The sequence below is a fragment of the Gossypium raimondii genome, chromosome 8 (genome assembly GCF_025698545.1).
Source record: "Gossypium raimondii isolate GPD5lz chromosome 8, ASM2569854v1, whole genome shotgun sequence".
In the NCBI taxonomy this organism is placed as follows: Eukaryota; Viridiplantae; Streptophyta; class Magnoliopsida; order Malvales; family Malvaceae; genus Gossypium; species Gossypium raimondii.
The window spans coordinates 25,123,262-25,142,215 of NC_068572.1; the positions used below are offsets into that span (position 1 = coordinate 25,123,262).

The 18,954-nt window shown below is 35.8% G+C and overlaps 1 protein-coding gene and 1 non-coding gene across 2 annotated transcripts; one reads left to right on the forward strand and one right to left on the reverse strand.

Annotated features, from left to right (window-relative positions):
- Positions 1 to 4,002: 4,002 nt before the first annotated feature.
- LOC105793211 (uncharacterized) lies at positions 4,003 to 4,729 on the reverse strand. The gene is made up of 2 exons (XM_012622136.1): positions 4,523 to 4,729; positions 4,003 to 4,437 (listed from the first exon to the last, which is right to left on the reverse strand). Exons 1-2 carry the CDS (start codon positions 4,727 to 4,729, stop codon positions 4,003 to 4,005), a joined length of 642 nt encoding a protein of 213 aa, XP_012477590.1.
- Positions 4,730 to 11,415: 6,686 nt separating this feature from the next.
- Positions 11,416 to 11,522, forward strand: LOC128032084 (small nucleolar RNA R71). The gene has a single exon (XR_008188214.1). It is a non-coding gene; the product is annotated as a small nucleolar RNA R71 (small nucleolar RNA).
- The last annotated feature ends 7,432 nt before the right edge of the window (positions 11,523 to 18,954 follow it).

Sequence of the window (18,954 nt, forward strand, 5' to 3'; positions counted from 1 at the left end):
AATAGCATTGATGAGGGAAGGGAAATTAAGGCTATCGACATTCTTCTCTGCACTTCATAGAAAATGACCTGACTAATTTAATTCTTCGATCCATAATGATTGAATGCAATAATAGAATTTTTTCCTTTGATACTATGGTGTTGTGGGTGGATGGCAGTAGTCAACTTTTGAGGAAGTGGTACCAAACTTTACTTATGGGCTTCAGGGAAGCCCTTTCAATTGTATGACATTCTTGGCTTAAGATGGTCTATTGAGTGCTTGAAACACACAAATATTTTAATACCTAATTTAAGCAGTCAGCAGTGATGGTTTCAGTGAATGGAGTATTCGTCTTGAACATCATTTAACCCAAATCGGGCATTAATGCAGTCTTCATAAAATGGGATTGAGGTTCGATGAACATAGATAGAAGGATTGTTAGGAGAAGTGATGTGCACATAGAACTCGTGAATGAATTTCCTTAAAACATCATTGGGATGTAAACAGAAAATTTTTCATCCATGTTTCTCAAAAATGAAGGAAACTGACTCATCATGTAACACCCTTAACCTGAATCCGTCGCCGGAACAAGGTTACAGAGTATTACCAAAGTTTACAATTTAAACGAACAAAAAATTAAAACATTTCATAACATATAGCATTCATGTCAGAAACCAATCATAATTATGCATATTGTCCTTAATACGAGCCCTCGAGGCCCAAAATACACAATAGAAATAAATCGGGACTAAATCAAAACTTTAGATAATTTTTCAAAAACTTATAAAATTTTCAAAACTACAGGGGTCACACGGCCATATAGCCAAGCCGTGTGACTCACATGGCCAATAGACTTGCATCTGTCTTAGGCCATGTAGACATTTGAAATGGGGACACACGACCGTGTCCCAGCCCGTGTTCATGCCCGTGTAACTCATTGACTTATTCCACACAGCCAAGCCACACGCCCGTGTGTTAGGCTGTGTAAGCATACTGACTTGTGCTCTTTAAAAGATATAAGGGACACACGACCGTGTCACTTGGCTGTGTGTCACACATGGCTGAGACACACCCCCGTGTCTTTGCTCATGTGGACGAAAATAGGTCATTTTACAAGCCACATTTCTCACCCAATTTGGCATCCACCTACATTCAACATCTTGCATATAAACAAGTCATAATTAGGCATCCAAAACGAGTCAAAATCAAGCCTTAAACATGTAAAATAATCACATATAGCCAATATGCCCATAGGCACCTCAAATGACAATATGCAAACATGTCAACCATGTATCCAAATTTACCTAAGTGGCCAAATAAATATATACTTAATTGTAGCAAAACCTATCATGTAGGTCACTTATCAAGCTCACCCATTTGGTACCCAAAATACCAATTCACAAGGTAAATCATTTTGCATCATTTCATGTCACTTAACTTACTTACCAAAACATACCAATATTTCCAACTGGTACCAAATATACCATTCTAACTAACATCAATATACATATAAGTTTTCCATAACAAAGCACTAAATCACACCAAGGTATATAACATATCTTATATGCATATTCAAACCACATTTTACATTCCATCATTCTACCATAACAAACACACATCAAATATGATAAGGCGACATATATATACACATCAACACAAGCCATATAAGTGACTAATCTCAGCAAAACACTTACATACCAACATTGGCCAAATTAACCTATACATGCCATTATAGTCAAAATTAAATAACTGAACGTACCAAAAGAGCTGATGGATAGTGTGATATAGCTCCGACAAGATTCCAACCTGAACGAGCTTTTGAATCACTATAAAACACAAAAAATAAGTGTGATATAGCTCCGACAAGCTTCCAACCTGAACGAGCTTTTGAATCACTATAAAACACAGAAAATAACACAAAGTAAGCATTGAAACTTAGTAAGTTCGTATAATAGAGAATTCAACTAACCATTTTAATCACATTTAGGGTAAGTAAACCCAAAGCATATCTCAACTCAATTTTGCCAAAAGGCTAACACATATTCATCAACCATGTTAGCCATGTAATTCATATAAGGACTGATAATCATGTATGAGTTCAACAACTATTCAAACTCCATATACATGTAACATCTATACCATGTATCCATATATCATATACAAACCATTTCCATATAATTCATGTAAATATACTAGTTCGTATCGAAATCATATGAACTCATAACAGAACTGTGCCCTTTGAACCATTTAGAATATCGTTGGATATGCGGGTAGTACACACGAGGTGTACTGAACTGTAATTCGTCAATTCATGTACATGAATGCTCATATGAGCTGTAAACGGTAAGCTCCTCTGAGCTGAATAACAATAAGCTCATATGAGTTGAGTATTGGTAAACTCATAAGAGATGAAATCGATAACCCTAATGACATGTCATTTGTATCCTACGAATTCCTAAGGTTCAACAATTTTACCACAAAATTTATCACATTTTTCAATTTAATCCCTAATTGATAATTTCATCAAAAATTCCTTTGGAAAAGTTATTTATCTAACAACAACCATTTATTTTCTACCATTAAACTTGAAAACCCTAACATGTTAATCAATGGAAAAACTCAAATACTTTAACAATTTTACAAATTAGTCTCTAGGCTAGCTAGATTAAGTTACAATGATATCAGAAACAAATAAATTATTGAAAACGGGACAAATATGACTTACCAATCAAAGAAATAAGACTAGCCAAACCCTAACTCAACAATGGTTTCCTTTTTCTTCAACTTTTGGTTCAAAAAAAGAAGAACAAAATGATACTTCACTTTGGTTTTATTTAATTTAACATGTAATTGCCTTTTTACTAATTTAACCTTTTAAAATATTAATAATTACACAATTGCCAAGCCATGTACATCCATTATCAAATTAAATGGTCTAATTACCATATAAGGACTTCCACTTTAAATTTCTATAGCTATTAGACACCTTTAGCTATTAGAAGACAACTTTTGCACTTTATGCGATTTAGTCCTTCTTATCAAATTGAGCATGTAAATGGTAAAATTTCTTAACGAAATTTTTATACGGTAATGCTACCATGCTGTAGACCTTAAAATAATAATAAAATAAATTTTTTGACTTCATATTTGTGGTCCAAAAACCACTACTCTGATTTCATTAAAAACGAGCTGTTACACATCATATCCCATATAAAACTCATCTTTGAACAGAAAACCTTGTTCGAAGCAAAATGGTCATTTGGAGATGATATTGTTGTACTTCGTAGCAACATCACTGTTGAAGAAGGCTTTAGGTTGGGTAGCACCTGCTTGTGAAAATTCAGCACCTTTGAAAGTAGTTTTTACTCTTGCCATTGAAGAATGTTTACAAATATTTAAGAATGGGATTTAATTTAGACGGGAAAATAACACTAATCAAGAGAAGTTAAAGGAAGTTGAAAGTGCAAGAGGAAAGACTAAGGAAGTTTAGGAAAAAGAAAGGGTAAACGCGAAAGAATTGTGGAAAATGAAAGAGGCATAGCCAGTTGAAGAGAAGTAAATGAGCGTAGTGGTGTTGATGATTCAGAAAAACTTGCAGAGTAAGTTTTGTGGAATGGAAGAGGAAAATAATTTTTTTGGAGGGAACCCTAGAATAACCTAGCCCTAAATCAACACGTTTGGCATTTTCTTCATGGGCTACCTAATTGACAGAATGCTCCGAACTGTCTAGAATCTCTTCCTTGAACAGTTTTTTTGTCAACCCTCATTTTCTCTTGCTCCAATATCCAATAACCCAGTTTACCGTAGCATAATTCTCTTCGAAATGTTGGGGCAAACACCCTTTGGTATTACATTAAACAAGCTTGCACCTTTACTCTTTCCCTACAATTCTTGCTAAAGCTGTAATTTATCGAAATTATAACCAGAAACAAAAATAACTTTAATTAATTAAAGAAACTAAAAAAAATAAAGATAGAAAAGATTTTGAGCTTAAACATCTCGAAGGTTAATGGATTGTTTGTCTCAATCCACATGTGCACCCCAGTAGTGCTTTAAACGTTGTCCATTAGCCTTAAAAATTACCCAAATCTTGGTATATTTGATGTCCACTACGCCATGAGGACAGGCTTTGATCACATCAAAAGGCCCCAACCATCTTGATTTCAACTTACTAGGGAACAATTTCAATCTTGAGATAAATGGCAACACTTGTTGCCTCTGTTCAAATTGCCTTGGCATGATCCTCTTATCGTGCCATCGCTTAGTCTTTTCCTTATAGAGCTTAGCGTTCTCATAAGCCTGGTCTTTGAATTCTTCCATTTCATTCAACTCGAGAAGTTTATGTTCGGTGACTATCCAATCCATATTCATCTTTTTAATGGCCCAAAATGCCTCGTGCTCTAAATCAACAGGTAGGTGACATAAATTACCATAAACAAGCTTAAAAAAACGACATTCCTAACGATGTTTTGAAGGCAGTACGATAAGCCTACAAGGCTTCATCCAATATTAAGGATCAATCCGTTCAATTTGGTTTCACCACCTTTTCTGGAATTTTCTTAATCTCGTTGTTAGAAATCTCAACTTGTCCATTTGTTTGTGGGTGATATACTGTCGCAAGTTTGTGCTTCACCCCATACCTATGCAAAGCATTAGCGATGAGTTTGCAATCAAAATGAGACCCCTCATCAGTGATGATGGATGAAGGTGTACCAAATCTCGTGAGGATGTTCTTGTACAAGAACTTCATCACCGACTTGGCATCATTAGTAGGAAGGGTTACAACTTCTACCAACTTGGAGACGTAGGCAACTGCCACTAGTATGTATAGGTTTCCAAATAAGGGTGGATGTGGACCAAGAAAGTCTATTCCCCATACATCTAACAACTAAACCTCTAGAATGTTTTGTAACGGCATTTCATGTCTTCTTGAAATATTACCAGTTCTTTGACATTGATCACATGCTTTATAAAAGCTATGGGCTACCTTGAATAGACTTGGCCAATAAAATCATGAATGAAATAATTTTGCAGCAGTTCTCATTCCTCCAAAGTGTCCTCCATAAGGGACTGAATGGAAATGTTGCAAAATCTTGTGTATTTTGGAACGACGAAAATGTACAAGTGTACATAATCGCAACAAGTAATAAAGTGACAAGCAAATGTCGAGTTATCCTACCCACAGGGACTGTGAAAAGAATTATTTATGAATGCTATTTAAAACAGTTTGGTGAAGAAAAATATTTTGTTTGAAGAGGGTGATTAAAAAATAAGATTTTAAACTAAGTGAACTAAATAAATAAATCTCAAATGCACGATTTCAAAATACAATTTTAATCAAAATGACATAATTGTGTTAGATTAATTACATTTGTTAACTTAGAATTATTAAACTCATGTTTATATTGTTATGAATAAGTTCACGGCAACTCGCTAATTTGCTAACTTATGAACATACTCACCTATCAAAACCCATTTATCTGACTATATCTCTATGTCAATTGAATCGATTGAAGAAATCTTAATAGGCAAATATGTTATTGCACATACATACTTATTAAATCGAAATAATCTCTTGTACATATCCCATAAAAGACTATGTGAGGTAACAGAGTATCCTTACCTTGAAACAGTTTAATCACAATAATTTTGCAAGTTATGCAAGGCAAATGTATCGTCAGATACCGTTACTAATCTAACCCTCAGCTACCTTAGATGATTAAACATGCACTGATTAAGTACTCTATCCACTAATTACAATTTCAATCAGTTTAAATAATTAATTCATTAGTTACCTAACAATTGTAATGCAAGAATAACTTAGTCATGATTTTACTTAATCAAGCATCTTACCGATGCCTATAACAACATAAACACAATTTCAATAATTTTAAAAAATGAAATGCAATCAACCTAACACGAATTAAATTCAAGCTAAATTGTTTAAATTAACCATTCTTACAACATAAATATTCATAGATATGTTAAGCATAACAACAACAAAAATTAAAGAGATAGGGAACAAGAATCAAATTCGGTGTTTCTCCGTGGCTTGACTAGTTGCTCTGTTCTTCCTTCTCCCTTGTCCTCGTCGACCAAGGCTACTATGAACACTTAATTACTACTCCAAAAAGCTGATGAATGCCCTTTTCCCAACAGGAGAAATCAACAAGAGAGCAAGGGAATTTTTAAATGGAAAAGAAGAGAGAAAGTGGAGAGAAGAGAGGAAAGATGTGAATGCTTGAGGTGTGTTTCTAAAATGACCATCCTATGGGGGTTTTTATAGCTGAGGAGGGATGCTAAAAATAGCTAAAATTATTAGCCAAAGAGCCCTCCCTTGGCCGGCCACACATGTGGCAAGGTTGATAGTTTCAATTTTGCTAATTTAGGCTTGGGGAAAATCTATAAAGCCACCAATTGTGGAGAGGTTTGAATGCAACTTGAACAAGTCTTAAAGGGCCTTTTTGCAAGCTTAAATAATCAGCTAATAAGCTAGTTTGGGTCAGCTCTTGGGACAATTTTTGGGCTGTACATTTCTTAGTTGGTTCGGTTCACTCGGTTCAGTTCAACTGGACCACTTTTTCAGAATTAATTAATAATAATTTATTAACCGAAATTAAATTGGATATAAATTAAAATTAATTAAATTATGAATTAATAAATATAATTTTGGACCGTCTTAGGCTGATATTTAGTACACCTCGATACTTCAAATTGCTTCTCAATTTTGTGCTTCTAGCAGTGTCTGCCGAGCCATTTTTTGCCCTTTGTGCAAATCTGTCGAAAATAACCAAAAGTCATCAAAATTAATTATAAAATTAACTAAAATTCAACATGTTCATATTTTAAGTGCACTTTAATTATTTTGTAAAAATTAATTTTTTTGACAAGTATTTAATCGAAACTGTATAATTTTATGTTAAAAAGGGGTATGTAAAAATGTCTAGCTTTCTGTATGCTTGTCATGCCATTTCTTGAGTCCCTTCTTGAGTAATTTGGCATTCTCGTATGAGGACATTTGGAATTCTTCTAACTCGTTAAGTTGAAGCATCCATTTCTCTTTGGCACTTTTAAGATCCAAGTTGAGTCGTTGGAGAGCCCAGTAAGCTTTGTGTTCTAACTCCAAGGGTAGATGAAAGGCTTTCCCAAAGACTAACCTATAGGGTGACATCCCTAGAGGTGTCTTGTATGCTGTTCTGTAAGCCCATAAAGCATCATCCAGTCTTTTGGACCAATCCCGTCGGTTCGGGCAAACTACCTTCTCAAGTATGCCTTTGATCTCCTGTTTGCCAGTTTAGCTTGCCCATTCGTTTGTGAATGGTAAGCTGTAACGACCTTGTGTTTCCCTCCATGTTTATCTAATAACCATTTCAACCAATTGTTCACAAAATGGGACCCTTCATCACCGATGATGGCTCTTGGGGTTCCAAATCTTGTGAACACATGTTTCTACAAAAACTTTCTTACAACCTTAGTATCGTTTGTCGGATATGCCTCTGCCTTAACCCACTTAGACACATAGTCTACTGGTACTAATATGTACTTGTGACCAAAAGACGGAGGGAAAGGACTGAGAAAGTCAATACCCCAAACATCGAAAAATTCTACCTCAATGATATTTGTTCGAGGCATCTCATTTCTATTGGTGACAATTTCGACCCTTTGACATTGACCACAACTCTTTACGTAAGCATATACATCTTTGAATAGTGTTGGCCAAAAGAATACGGCTTGCAATACCTTGGCTACAGTACATGAACCTTCGAAGTGTCCTCCACTTGGCGCTGAGTGACAATGGTATAAAATCTTATGTACTTCATGTTCTGCCACGCATCTCTTAATCATTTGATCTACACACTTTTTAAACAAATATGGTTCTTCCCAAAAATAGTACTCCACATCATGAAGAAGCTTTTTCTTTTGATGATATGTCTTATCAATCGGCATCAAACCACAAGCGAAAAAGTTAGCAATATCAGCAAACCAAGGGGTATTATGGACATTATTTACCTTCAGTATTTGTTCATCTAGAAACGTCTCTCAAATTGGTATAAGAGGAGAGTTCCCTTCTTGCGGCTCCAATCTGGACAAGTGGTCTGCTACTTGGTTTTCCACTCCTTTTCGATCTTGAATTTCTAGATCGAACTCTTGAAGTAGAAGTACTTATCGGATCAGTCTTGGCTTAGCGTCTTTCTTGGCAAGTAAATACTTAATTGTCGAGTGGTCCGTATAAATAGTCACTTTGGTACCTACAAGATAAGATTGAAACTTGTCAAAAGAAAACACAATAACAAGTAACTCTTTTTCTATTATTGAGCACCTATCAGAGTCCGACTCGCATAGTAGATGGGATGAAAAACTTTGTTCCTTCGCTGACTCATGACAGCTTCGATCGCGAAGTCACTTGCATCACACATCAATTCAAATGGCAAATCCCAGTCTAGTGTGACTATTATGGGTGCCGGGACTAACCAACTCTTCAAATCGTTGAAAGCTCTTAAGCACTCCTCATCAAATTTAAACACCGTGTCCTTCTCCAATAATTTGCATAAGGGTTCAGCAACTTTAGAGAAGTCCTTGATGAATCTTCGATAGAAATCGGCGTGGCCCAAAAAGCTCCTAACACCCTTTACATATATTGGAGGTGGGAGTTTCTCAATAACATCTACCTTTTCTTTATGTACCTCGATTCCATGTCTTGTTATCTGATGCCCTAGAACAATACCTTCTCGTACTATGAAATGACACTTTTCCCAATTAAGTACAAGGTTTGTTTCTTCACATCACCTTAGTACCTTGGCTAGATTGGCTAGGCAATCATCATATGTATCTCCGAATATTGAAAATCATCCATAAAAACTTCCAAATATTTCTCAACCATGTCAGTAAAAATAAACATCATACATCTTTAAAATGTAGCAGGTGCATTAAATAAACCAAATGGCATGTGCCTAATGCAAATGTACCGTACAGGCAGGTGAATGTTGTCTTGTGCTGATCTTCTGGTGCTACTGTAATCTGATTATACCCCGAGTATCCATCGAGAAAACAGTAATAGTCTCGCCTTGCGAGTCTATCTAGCATCTGGTCCAAAAATGGCAAAGGAAAGTGATCTTTCCTAGTTGCCTTGTTCAGCTTCCAATAATTGATGCAAATTCTCTATCCCGTAACCGTTCTAGTTGGTATCAACTCATTATTCTCATTTTCAATGACCATGATACCTCCTTTCTTTGGCACGCACTGGACCAGACTTACCCATGAACTATCTGAGATGGGGTAAATTAGACCCGCATCTAACCAGTTGATGATTTCTTTCTTAACTATGTCTTTCATGATGGGGTTCAGTCTTCGTTGTCCATCACTCGTCCCTTTTTTTCCATCTTCTAAGATAATCTTGTGCATGCATACAGATGGACTAATTTCGTGAATATCAGCAATGGTCCATCCGATAGCCTTCTTGAATTTTTTGAACACTGGGATGAGTTTCTCTTCTTGCTCAGTAGTTAATTCGGCTGAAACAATCACAAACAGAGTAGAAGAGTTACCTAAATAAACATATTTCAAATGTGAGGGAAGTACCTTCAGTTCTAATTTAGGTGGCTCTTCGATTGACGCTTTTGGTTGGGCATAATCCCTTTTTCTCTAACTCTAAAGATTCAAAGCGGGATTGCGGATTAAATCCCCTTTGATTAGCTTCTAACAAAGCTAAGTATTCATCATCTTCTTTATCATTTAGAGGATCTGATGTCAAAATTTGTTCCAATGGGTCCTTAACATAATTGAGTTCCTTCTCCACGATTAAATCCTCTAAATCGGACACTGTAGAATAATCCTTAATTGTGTCAGGAAATCGCATCGACTTAAAAAAGTTAAATGTTACCTGATAATCCTGAACAAGCATTTTAAGCTCGCCCTTCTCCACATCAATAAGGATCCTCCCGGTTACTAAGAATGGTCTTCTTAAGATGATTGACACCTCTTTGTCTGCTTCAAATTCTAGAATCACAAAGTTAGCAGGAAAAATAAATTTGTCTACACATACCAATACATCATTGATTTTACCTTTTGGATGTGCTAATGACCGATCTGCTAATTGAAGTGTAACCGTAGTAGGTCTAACTTCACCTATCCCTAACTTTTTAAATATTGACATGGGCATCAAGTTGATACTCGCACCTAAATCACATAGTGCCTTACCACAATATGTTACTCCAATATTGTAAGGTATGGTAAAACATCCAGGATCCTTCAATATTATGCACTACGTTCCTTCGTTAGGGCTTCCGTCTCAAATTCTCCAAGCCTTCATTTTTTAGACAGGATATCGTTTATGAATTTGGCGTAGTTCAGCATTTGTTCAAGTCCTTCAACCAACGGGATGTTGATATGAAGTTGCTTGAGTACGTCTAGGAACTTCTTGAATTGAATTTCCTACTTCTGCTTCTGAAGTCTTTGAGGGTAGGGTGGTGGCGGTTTCTTTACTGGAACTGGTTGATTCGTTTTTTGTGGCAATTCTGCATCTAACAGAGTTATTAGTTTTTTAGAATTAGCTGGTCCAGAAGTTACCTTGTACGATTTTGCAGATTCAATTTTTGGTGAAATTGGAATTTCAACACTCGATTGAACTTCCTCTGAGTCTTGAGCATCAGCTGGCTCCTTCTCAACTTCGACGAAATTGGGCTCTAATGTCTTTCCGCTCCTCTATGTTAACGCTTTACAATGCTCCTTCCCTGGATTCCTCGAATTCTCCGTATCACTAGGTAAAGCACCTTGTGGTCAGTTTCTGAATTCAGTTGCAAGCTGGCCCACTTGATTCTCCAAATTCCTTAGAGAGGCATCAATTTTCGCCATGTATGCCTTCAATAGATTCTCTAGGCTATTGGATGGTTCAGCTTGGGTTGGTTTCTGAGCTTGTTGGGAAAAACTTTGTGGCTGGGTCGATCTAGGTTGGACATAATTGGAAAAATTCAAGTGGTTTCGCCATGATGGGTTATAGAAATTGGATTGCAGCCCTTGCCTTCTTCAATTTTGGTTATGGTTACCCATGTAATACACTGATTCTGGGTTCGATAGACATTCTTCGAACAAATGTCCTTCCCCACAATAAAACAGGCTACATTTTCAAATTGATTCAGTGGCTGTGCTGCAAAACTATTACACCCATTAGTAGTAAGATTTTTTAACATTGAGGATATTGATGATACTTGAGATGCGAGTTAAGTAAGAGTGTCTACTTCATCTATTCTAGCAACTCGTCTTCTTGACGCTGCTTGATTGGCTGGCCATTGATAATTGTTGATGGCAATCCTCTCAATGATTTCATAAGCCTCATTATAAGATTTAGAAAGGAGAGCACCATTAGCAGAAGCGCCCACTACCATCCTCGTGTGAGCATTGAGACCATTATAAAATGTCTCAAGTTGTATGCAATGTGGGATTCCGTGATGAGGGCACTTTCATAATAATTCTTTGTACCTTTCCCATGCCTCATATAATTACTCATCATCCATTTGTTGGAAAGCAGTGATCTCGTTCCTCAACTTAGCATTCTTGCTAGGCTAGAAATACTTTATAAGAAATTTTTCTGCTAACTCTTGCCATGTTAAAATTGAGTTTGGTGGTAATGAGTTCAACCAAGCTCGAGCTCTGTCCTTTAGTGAATATGGGAACAACTTCCATCGTAATGCATCTTTGGGTACTCTGGCTAACTTAAAACAATTGCTTACCTTCATAAATAGTCTTAAGTGTAGGTGAGGATCTTCGGTAGGCATTCCACTAAATTGACCCACTGTCTGAAGCATCTAGAACATGACTGGCTTCAACTCGAACTGTTGTACCTTAATTTCAGGTCTCCTAATACCCGGATTAAGATCATGAAATACTAACACGACATATTGTCTCAAAGCTCTATCACTATCATCAGCAATAAGGATAGGATTTTGAGCAAGGTTTCCTTCTCTGACTTGCTTGTCTTCTTCACTGTTGAAAAGTTCATTCCATCTCAGGGTCTACAGGGAGTGAATTGATGATTTGGTCAATACTCATAAACACCTGAAATAATCAAAGAAAAATTAACTAATTTATAATTTGAACAGAAAAATAAACCAAAATGCAAAACTAACAACTTCACAAATAATGACTTTTTTTAAAACACAGTCCCCGGCAGCGGTGCCAAAAACTTGGAATGATGAAAATGTGCAAGTGTATACAATCACAAAAAGTAATAAAGTGACAAGTAAATGTCGAGTTATCGTACCCACAGGGACTATGAAAAGAGTTATTTATGAATGCTATTTAAAACACTTTGGTGAAGAAAAATATTTTGTTTGAAGAGGGTGATTAAAAAATAAGATTTTAAACTAAGTGAACTAAATAAATAAATCTCAAATGCACGATTTCAAAATACGATTTTAATCAAGATGACATAATTGTGTTAGATTAATTACATTTGTTAACTTAGAATTATTAAACTCATGTTTATATTGTTACGAATAAGTTCACGACAACTCGGTCATTTGCTAACTTATGAACATGCTCACTTACCAAAATCCATTTATCTCTTGACTATATCCCTATGTCAAGTCAACCGATTAAACAAATCTTAATAGGCAAATATGTTATTTCACATACATACTTATTAAATCGAAATAATCTCTTGTACATATCCTTATGTCAATTCAAACAATTAACTCGATTCAATAAGCACATAAAAGACTATGTGATGTAACAGAGTATCCTTACTTTAAAACAATTTAATCACAATAATCTTGTAAGTTATGCAAGGCAAATGTATCGTCAGATACCGTTGATAATCTAACCCTCAGCTACCTTAGATGATTAAACATGCACTGATTAAGTACTCTGTCCATTAATTACAATTTCAATCTGTTTAAATAATTAATTCATTGTTACCTAACAATTGTAATGCAAGAATAACTTAGTCATGATTTTACTTAATCAAGCATCTCACTGAGGCCTATAATAACATAAACACAATTTCAATAATTCTAAAAAACGAAATGCAATAAACCTAACACGGATTAAATTGAAGCTAAATTGATTAAATTAACCATTCCAAAAACATAAATATTTATAGGATATGTTTAGCATAGCAACAACAAAAATTAAAGAGATAGAGAACAAGGATCAAATTCGGTATTTTTCCGTGGCTTGACTAGTTCCTCCGTTCTTCCATCTCCATTATCCTCATTGACCAGGGCTACTATGAACACTTAATTGCTGCTCCAAAAAGCTGATGAATGCCCCTTTCCCAAGAGGAGAAATCAGAAAGAGAGCAAGGCAATTTTGGAATGGAAAAAAAGAGGGAAAGTGGAGAGAAGAGAGGAAAGATGCGAATGCTTGAGGTGTGTTTCTAAAATGACCAGCCTAAGGGGGTTTTTATAGCTGAGGAGGGCTGCTAAAAATAGCTAAAATTATCAGCCAAAGAGCCCTTCCTTGGTCGGCCACACATGTGGCAAGGTTGATAGTTTCAACTTTGCTAATTTAGGCTTGGGGCTAATAAGCTAATATGGGTTAGCTCTTGGGACGGTTTTTGGGCTGTCCATTTCCTTTTCGGTTCGGTTCACTCAGTTTAGTTCAACTGGACCACTTTTTCATAATTAATTAATAATAATTTACTAACCCAAATTAAATTGGATGTAAATTTAAATTAATTATATTATGAATTAATAGATATAATTTTGGACCGTCTTAGGCTTAAATTTAGTTCACCTCGATACTTCAAATTTCTTCTTGATTTTGTGCTTCTAGTAGTGTCTATAGAGCTATTTTTCACCCTTTGTGCAAATTTATCGACAATAACAAAAATTCATCAAAATTAATTATAAAATTAACTAAAATTCAACATGTTCATATTTTAAGTGCACTTTAATTATTTTTAAAATTAATTATTTTTTGGCAAGAATTTTATCGAAACTGTATGATTTTAAGTTGAACAAGGTATGTAGAAATGTGTAAATTTCCATGTTTTCATATTTCATTATCAAGGACATACTTTCTAATTATATGATCAACACACTGCTAGAAAATGAAGGGTTCATCCCAGTAATAATATCTTGCATCATAGAGGAATTTCCTTTTTGTTTGGCTTTTGAGATCAAGTGGCAACAGGCTACTTACTAAGATGTTCACTATATCGGCATACCAAGGTAATGAAGTGGCAGCCAATAGTTGCTCATTTGGGAAGTCTTCTTGAATAAGCTTCATATTGCCATTCTCATTTCCAGCTTCTGACCTGGATAGATGGTCTACTACTTGATTCTCTATTCCTTTTCTGTCTCGAATTCTTGTAGTAAAAGAATCCACCTGATCAGTGAAGGCTTTGCATCTTTCTTAGCAACTAAGTATTTAATTGTAGGGTGATCGGTATACACTATGAACCTAGTGCCTACTAGATATGATTTAAACTAATCAAATGCAAACACAACAACCAATAAATCATTTTCAGTGGTAGTGTAATTTAACTGTGCTTTTGTTAGAGTGCGATTCACACAGTAAATACTGTGAAAATTCTTACTTGTTCGTTGCCCAAGCACTACTCCAAGAGCAAAATCACTCAATGTACATATAAGCTCAAATGGCAGGGACCAATCTGGGGCAACTACTATTGGAGCAAGCACTAGTCGCTTCTTCAGCTCCTCGAAAGCAAACAGACAAGCGTCATCAAAAAGGAAAGTTTTATTTTGCTCCAACAAGGTACACAAGGGCTTAGAGATCTTAGTGAAATCATTGATAAATCCCCTATAGAATCCAGCATGCCCTAAGAAGCTTTTAATTCCCTTAACACTCGTTGGAGGTGGCAGCTTCTCAATTACTTCAATTTTTTCCTTATCAACTTCGATTTCTTTATGAGAGACCTTATGCCCTAGCACGTCTTCTCGTACCATGAAATGACACTTTTCCCAGTTTCGAACTAGGTTAGTCTCCTCACAGCATTAAAGTACTAGCTCTAAATTGCGCAAAAAACCTTTGAAGTCATTGTCGAACATAGAGAATCATCCATAAACACTTCGAGGAACTTCTCAACCATATTTGAGAATATTGACATCATGCACCATTGGAATGTTTTTGGTGCACTACACAGAACAAAGGGCATTTTTCTGAAGGTAAATGTACCATATGGATAGGTGAATTTTTTTTCTTAATCCTCTTGGGCGATTTCAATTTGATTGTACCAAGAAAATCCATTGAGGAAGTAGTCAAAATCCTTAGTGGCTAGTCTATCTAACATTTGATCAATGAAGGGTAGTGGAAAATGGTCTTTCCTGATGGCTTTGTTGAGCTTGCGATAGTCCACACACACTGGCCATGCCATGACAGTTCGTGTAGGTATAAGCTCATTATTATCGCTACTGACCACGGTGACACCTTCATTCTTTGGCACACATTGGACTGGACTCACCCAAGAGCTATATGAGATTGGGTAGATATTTCTAACATCCAACCATTTAATTATCTCCTTTTTCAATACCTCTTTCATAATAGGGTTCAACCTCTTTTGTTTCTCAATGGAATTGCCATGGCAATTTTCCAATGCGTACAGATTGTAAGGTTGATTCCTTTAATATCTGGAATTTTTCAGCCTAATGCTTTTTTGAATTTCCTAAGTATAACTAATAATTAAACCTCTTGCTCATAAGTCAACTCAATAGATACAACCACAGGCAGTGTGTTATCCTTCCCCAAATAAGTGTACTTTAACTATGTAGGTAGAGGTTTCAACTTTAACGTAGGTGGTTTATCTATAAATAGTTTAGCAGTGCTAAAGGTTCAAGCAGATAAATCTAATGGTGTCCTAAGGGATCTTCATCATCAATATCAGCTGTATCCAATTCACTATTCTCTTTGTCATGGTATTTTTTTTAAATTCCTCTACCACAACATGACACTCTTCTATATCATCAACACATTACCAAGTCGAAAAACATTAAAAGTGATTTGTTGATTGTTCACCCTTATAGTTAACTCAACCTTTTGAACATCAATCATAGTCCTACTTATTGCAAGAAAAGGTCTACCCAGAATAATAGACACATCTTTGTCAGCTTCAAAGTCTAATACAATGAAATCAATGGGGAAAATGAATTTATCTACCTTTACTAGGACATCTTCGATGTTAACTTGTAGGTATGCATATGATCGATCTACCAATTGCAAGGTCACAGTGGTAGGTCTTACTTCACCAATTCCAAACTTTTTGAACATAGACATGGACATAAGGTTTATGCTAGGTCTTAAATCGAATAAGGCCTTCCCAACATATTGGTTACCAATTGAGTAAAGTATTGTGAAGCTTCCTGGGTCCTTCAGTTTTGGAGGCAATTTATTTGTCAGCATAGCAGTGCACCTTCAATGAATGTGACTGTTTCCAATCCTCTCAGTCGTCTCTTCTTTAAAAGTATGTCATTCATAAACTTGACATAGTTAGGCATTTCCTCCAAAGCTTCCACCAAAGGTATATTGATGTGAAGTTTCTTAAAGGTATCCAAGAATTGCCAGAATTGTTGGTCTTGTCTGTGATTCTAAAATCGTTGGGGAAATGGTGGGGATGGGCGAACTTCAGGTTGCAGTGATTGTTTTGCCATGGCATTGTGTTCAGCAGTCCTATCTGAGTTTGGTTTGGCATTGGTTTGTCCAATTTTCTCATTTGTGGTGCTCTTCTTGTGTTGTTTAAGAGTTTTGCTTTGATCAGATGTTGAATTCACTATTTCATCAACAACACTCTTGTCAAGTCTATCTACCAGTGTGCCACTTCTAAGAGTGATTTCTTTACAATGTTTTTTTCTCATGTGGTATTGCATTCTCAGTATCACTAGGCAAAGTTCCTTATGTTCTTGAGTTCAAAGCATTAGCTGCCTATCCTACTTGGTTCTCTAAATCTCATAAAGATGACACTTGGCTTTGGATCACAACATCGTTCTTTGCCATATACTTCTTAAATAGAGATTCAATAGATGAGGAAGAGGATGAAGTCTGCCTTTGTTGAACTCATTGTTGAGGCGGTATAGATTGATGGGAACCAGGTGGGACATTCATGGTATTAGGTTTGACAACTGTGTTGGAATTTCTAACTCATTGTTTGTTCTACCTAAAATTTAGGTGTTGTTTTCAACCAGGGTTATACGTGTTGGAATAAGGGTTGTTGCTTGTATTGAAGTTGCCCATATAGTAGACAGATGTTGGGTTTGAGGGACACTCTTCTAACACGTGATCCTCACCATAGTAAACACAAGATAACCTAGTTGCTTTCAAGTTTTTCACCTCACTAGGCTTCTACATGGTCTATATCATGTTGGCTAAAGAAGATACCTGATCAGTAAGCGATGTAATCGCATCAAATTCAAATGATCAAACTACTCTCGTACTAGTTCCAGCTCTTATTGTGGGGTATTGATAATTGTTATTAGAAATTCTCTCCAAAATCTCGTATGCTTTATTGTAGGACTTGTCCAACAGAGTTCCATTAGCTGAAGCATCACCCACCATCTGTGTCTGTGTATTCAAAACATTATAGAACATCTCCATTTGAGTCAAATGTTAAAATCCATGCATAGGACATTTCCTAAGTAGATATTTGAACCTTTCCTATAGTTCTTACAGTGTTTCATCCTCTAGATGCCTGAAGGATGTTATGTCATTTCTCAGTTAGCATTCATGTTAGGTAGGTTATATCGTAGTAGGAATCTTTGACAGAGATCATTTCATGATTCTACTATTCCAGATGGCAAGGCATTGAACCATGTTCTAGCATGATCTCTTAAAGAATAGGGAAACAACTTTAGTTTTAAGGCATCTTCAGAGACACCTTGCTATCTGAAAGAATCATAGACCTCCAAGAAAAGTCTCAAGTGGAACCTAGGATCTTCAGTTGGTAAGCTACCAAACTGGCTAATTGATTAAAGCATCAGAAACATTACAGGTTTTAGCTGAAACTAGGCGGCTTGAATTTGTGGCCTGATTATTCCAGGATTTAGGTTGTCTAAGATAGGAACTACATGCTCTCAAATTGGCTTATCCCAATCATCAAAATCTGAGCAATATGAGGATTACCATTGCCAGCTCCCAGATTAAGTAACTCATTCAGACAAGGTTGATTATTACCACCTTGATTCATTGCTTTTTTGTTCTCTTCTCCTTCTTTGCAAGGTTCTTTCAATTTCTAGATCCAAGGGATAGAGTTCTTCAACAGGAATGCCTCTACACATACAACTAGTAACAAAGTTTTTATGGTCACGATATAAACAAATTAACAGCTAAAAAATTATAAAATTGTAATAACAAAACTAAAGTTGCCAATCACCAATCCCCGGGATCGGTGCCAAAAACTTACCTCATGTGAATATGATGTGTGAATTGTGTAAGTATACATGTCGAATCAAGTAATAAAGTGATGAGTGAGTATTGTTCCCATGAGGATTGGATTAGTATTCTTAGTCTAAATTATCACAATTGAGTAGAAAAGATAAATGAATCAAATGATATTTTGAGAAATAACAATGCGATTAATACACTAAAAATGAAAGTAATAAAATATACTATTGTAGATTACAATTGTATCAAATTGAATAAAAGCACTAAGGATTTTAGCAAGATTGGAATATTGATTGTAAAGGCAGGGATTACTAATGGATTAGTAATAAACCAGGAACAATGCCATAAAAAAATATGGTAACCTATTACTCGATTGGGTCCTAACGTGGTCTACCTTTATCGAAAGCAAGACCTAAAGCTTCTCACTTCTAAGACATTATGCATCTACATGCTAAGAATTTGCAACAATGACTGAAGCACAATCCTCTAAATCGTATAAGGTAAATCTCTATGTCTAGAGTTTACACAAGCAATTCACTCAACCCTCTCTTATATTACCCAATTTTGGTCCAAGCAACCTAACTTATTAAGTTACTTTCAGACTTATCAAGCTTTTTCTTTGGTCGAAGCATGTAAATAGAAATA

Bases quoted from the DNA above. Each gene is read 5' to 3' on its own strand.
- LOC105793211 (XM_012622136.1), bottom strand. From the start codon at position 4,729: ATGAAGTTCTTGTACAAGAACATCCTCACGAGATTTGGTACACCTTCA. The intron at 4,438-4,522 runs GTGGTGAAACCA...AAACATCGTTAG, and splicing joins TTAAGAAAATTCCAGAAAAG to GAATGTCGTTTTTTTAAGCT.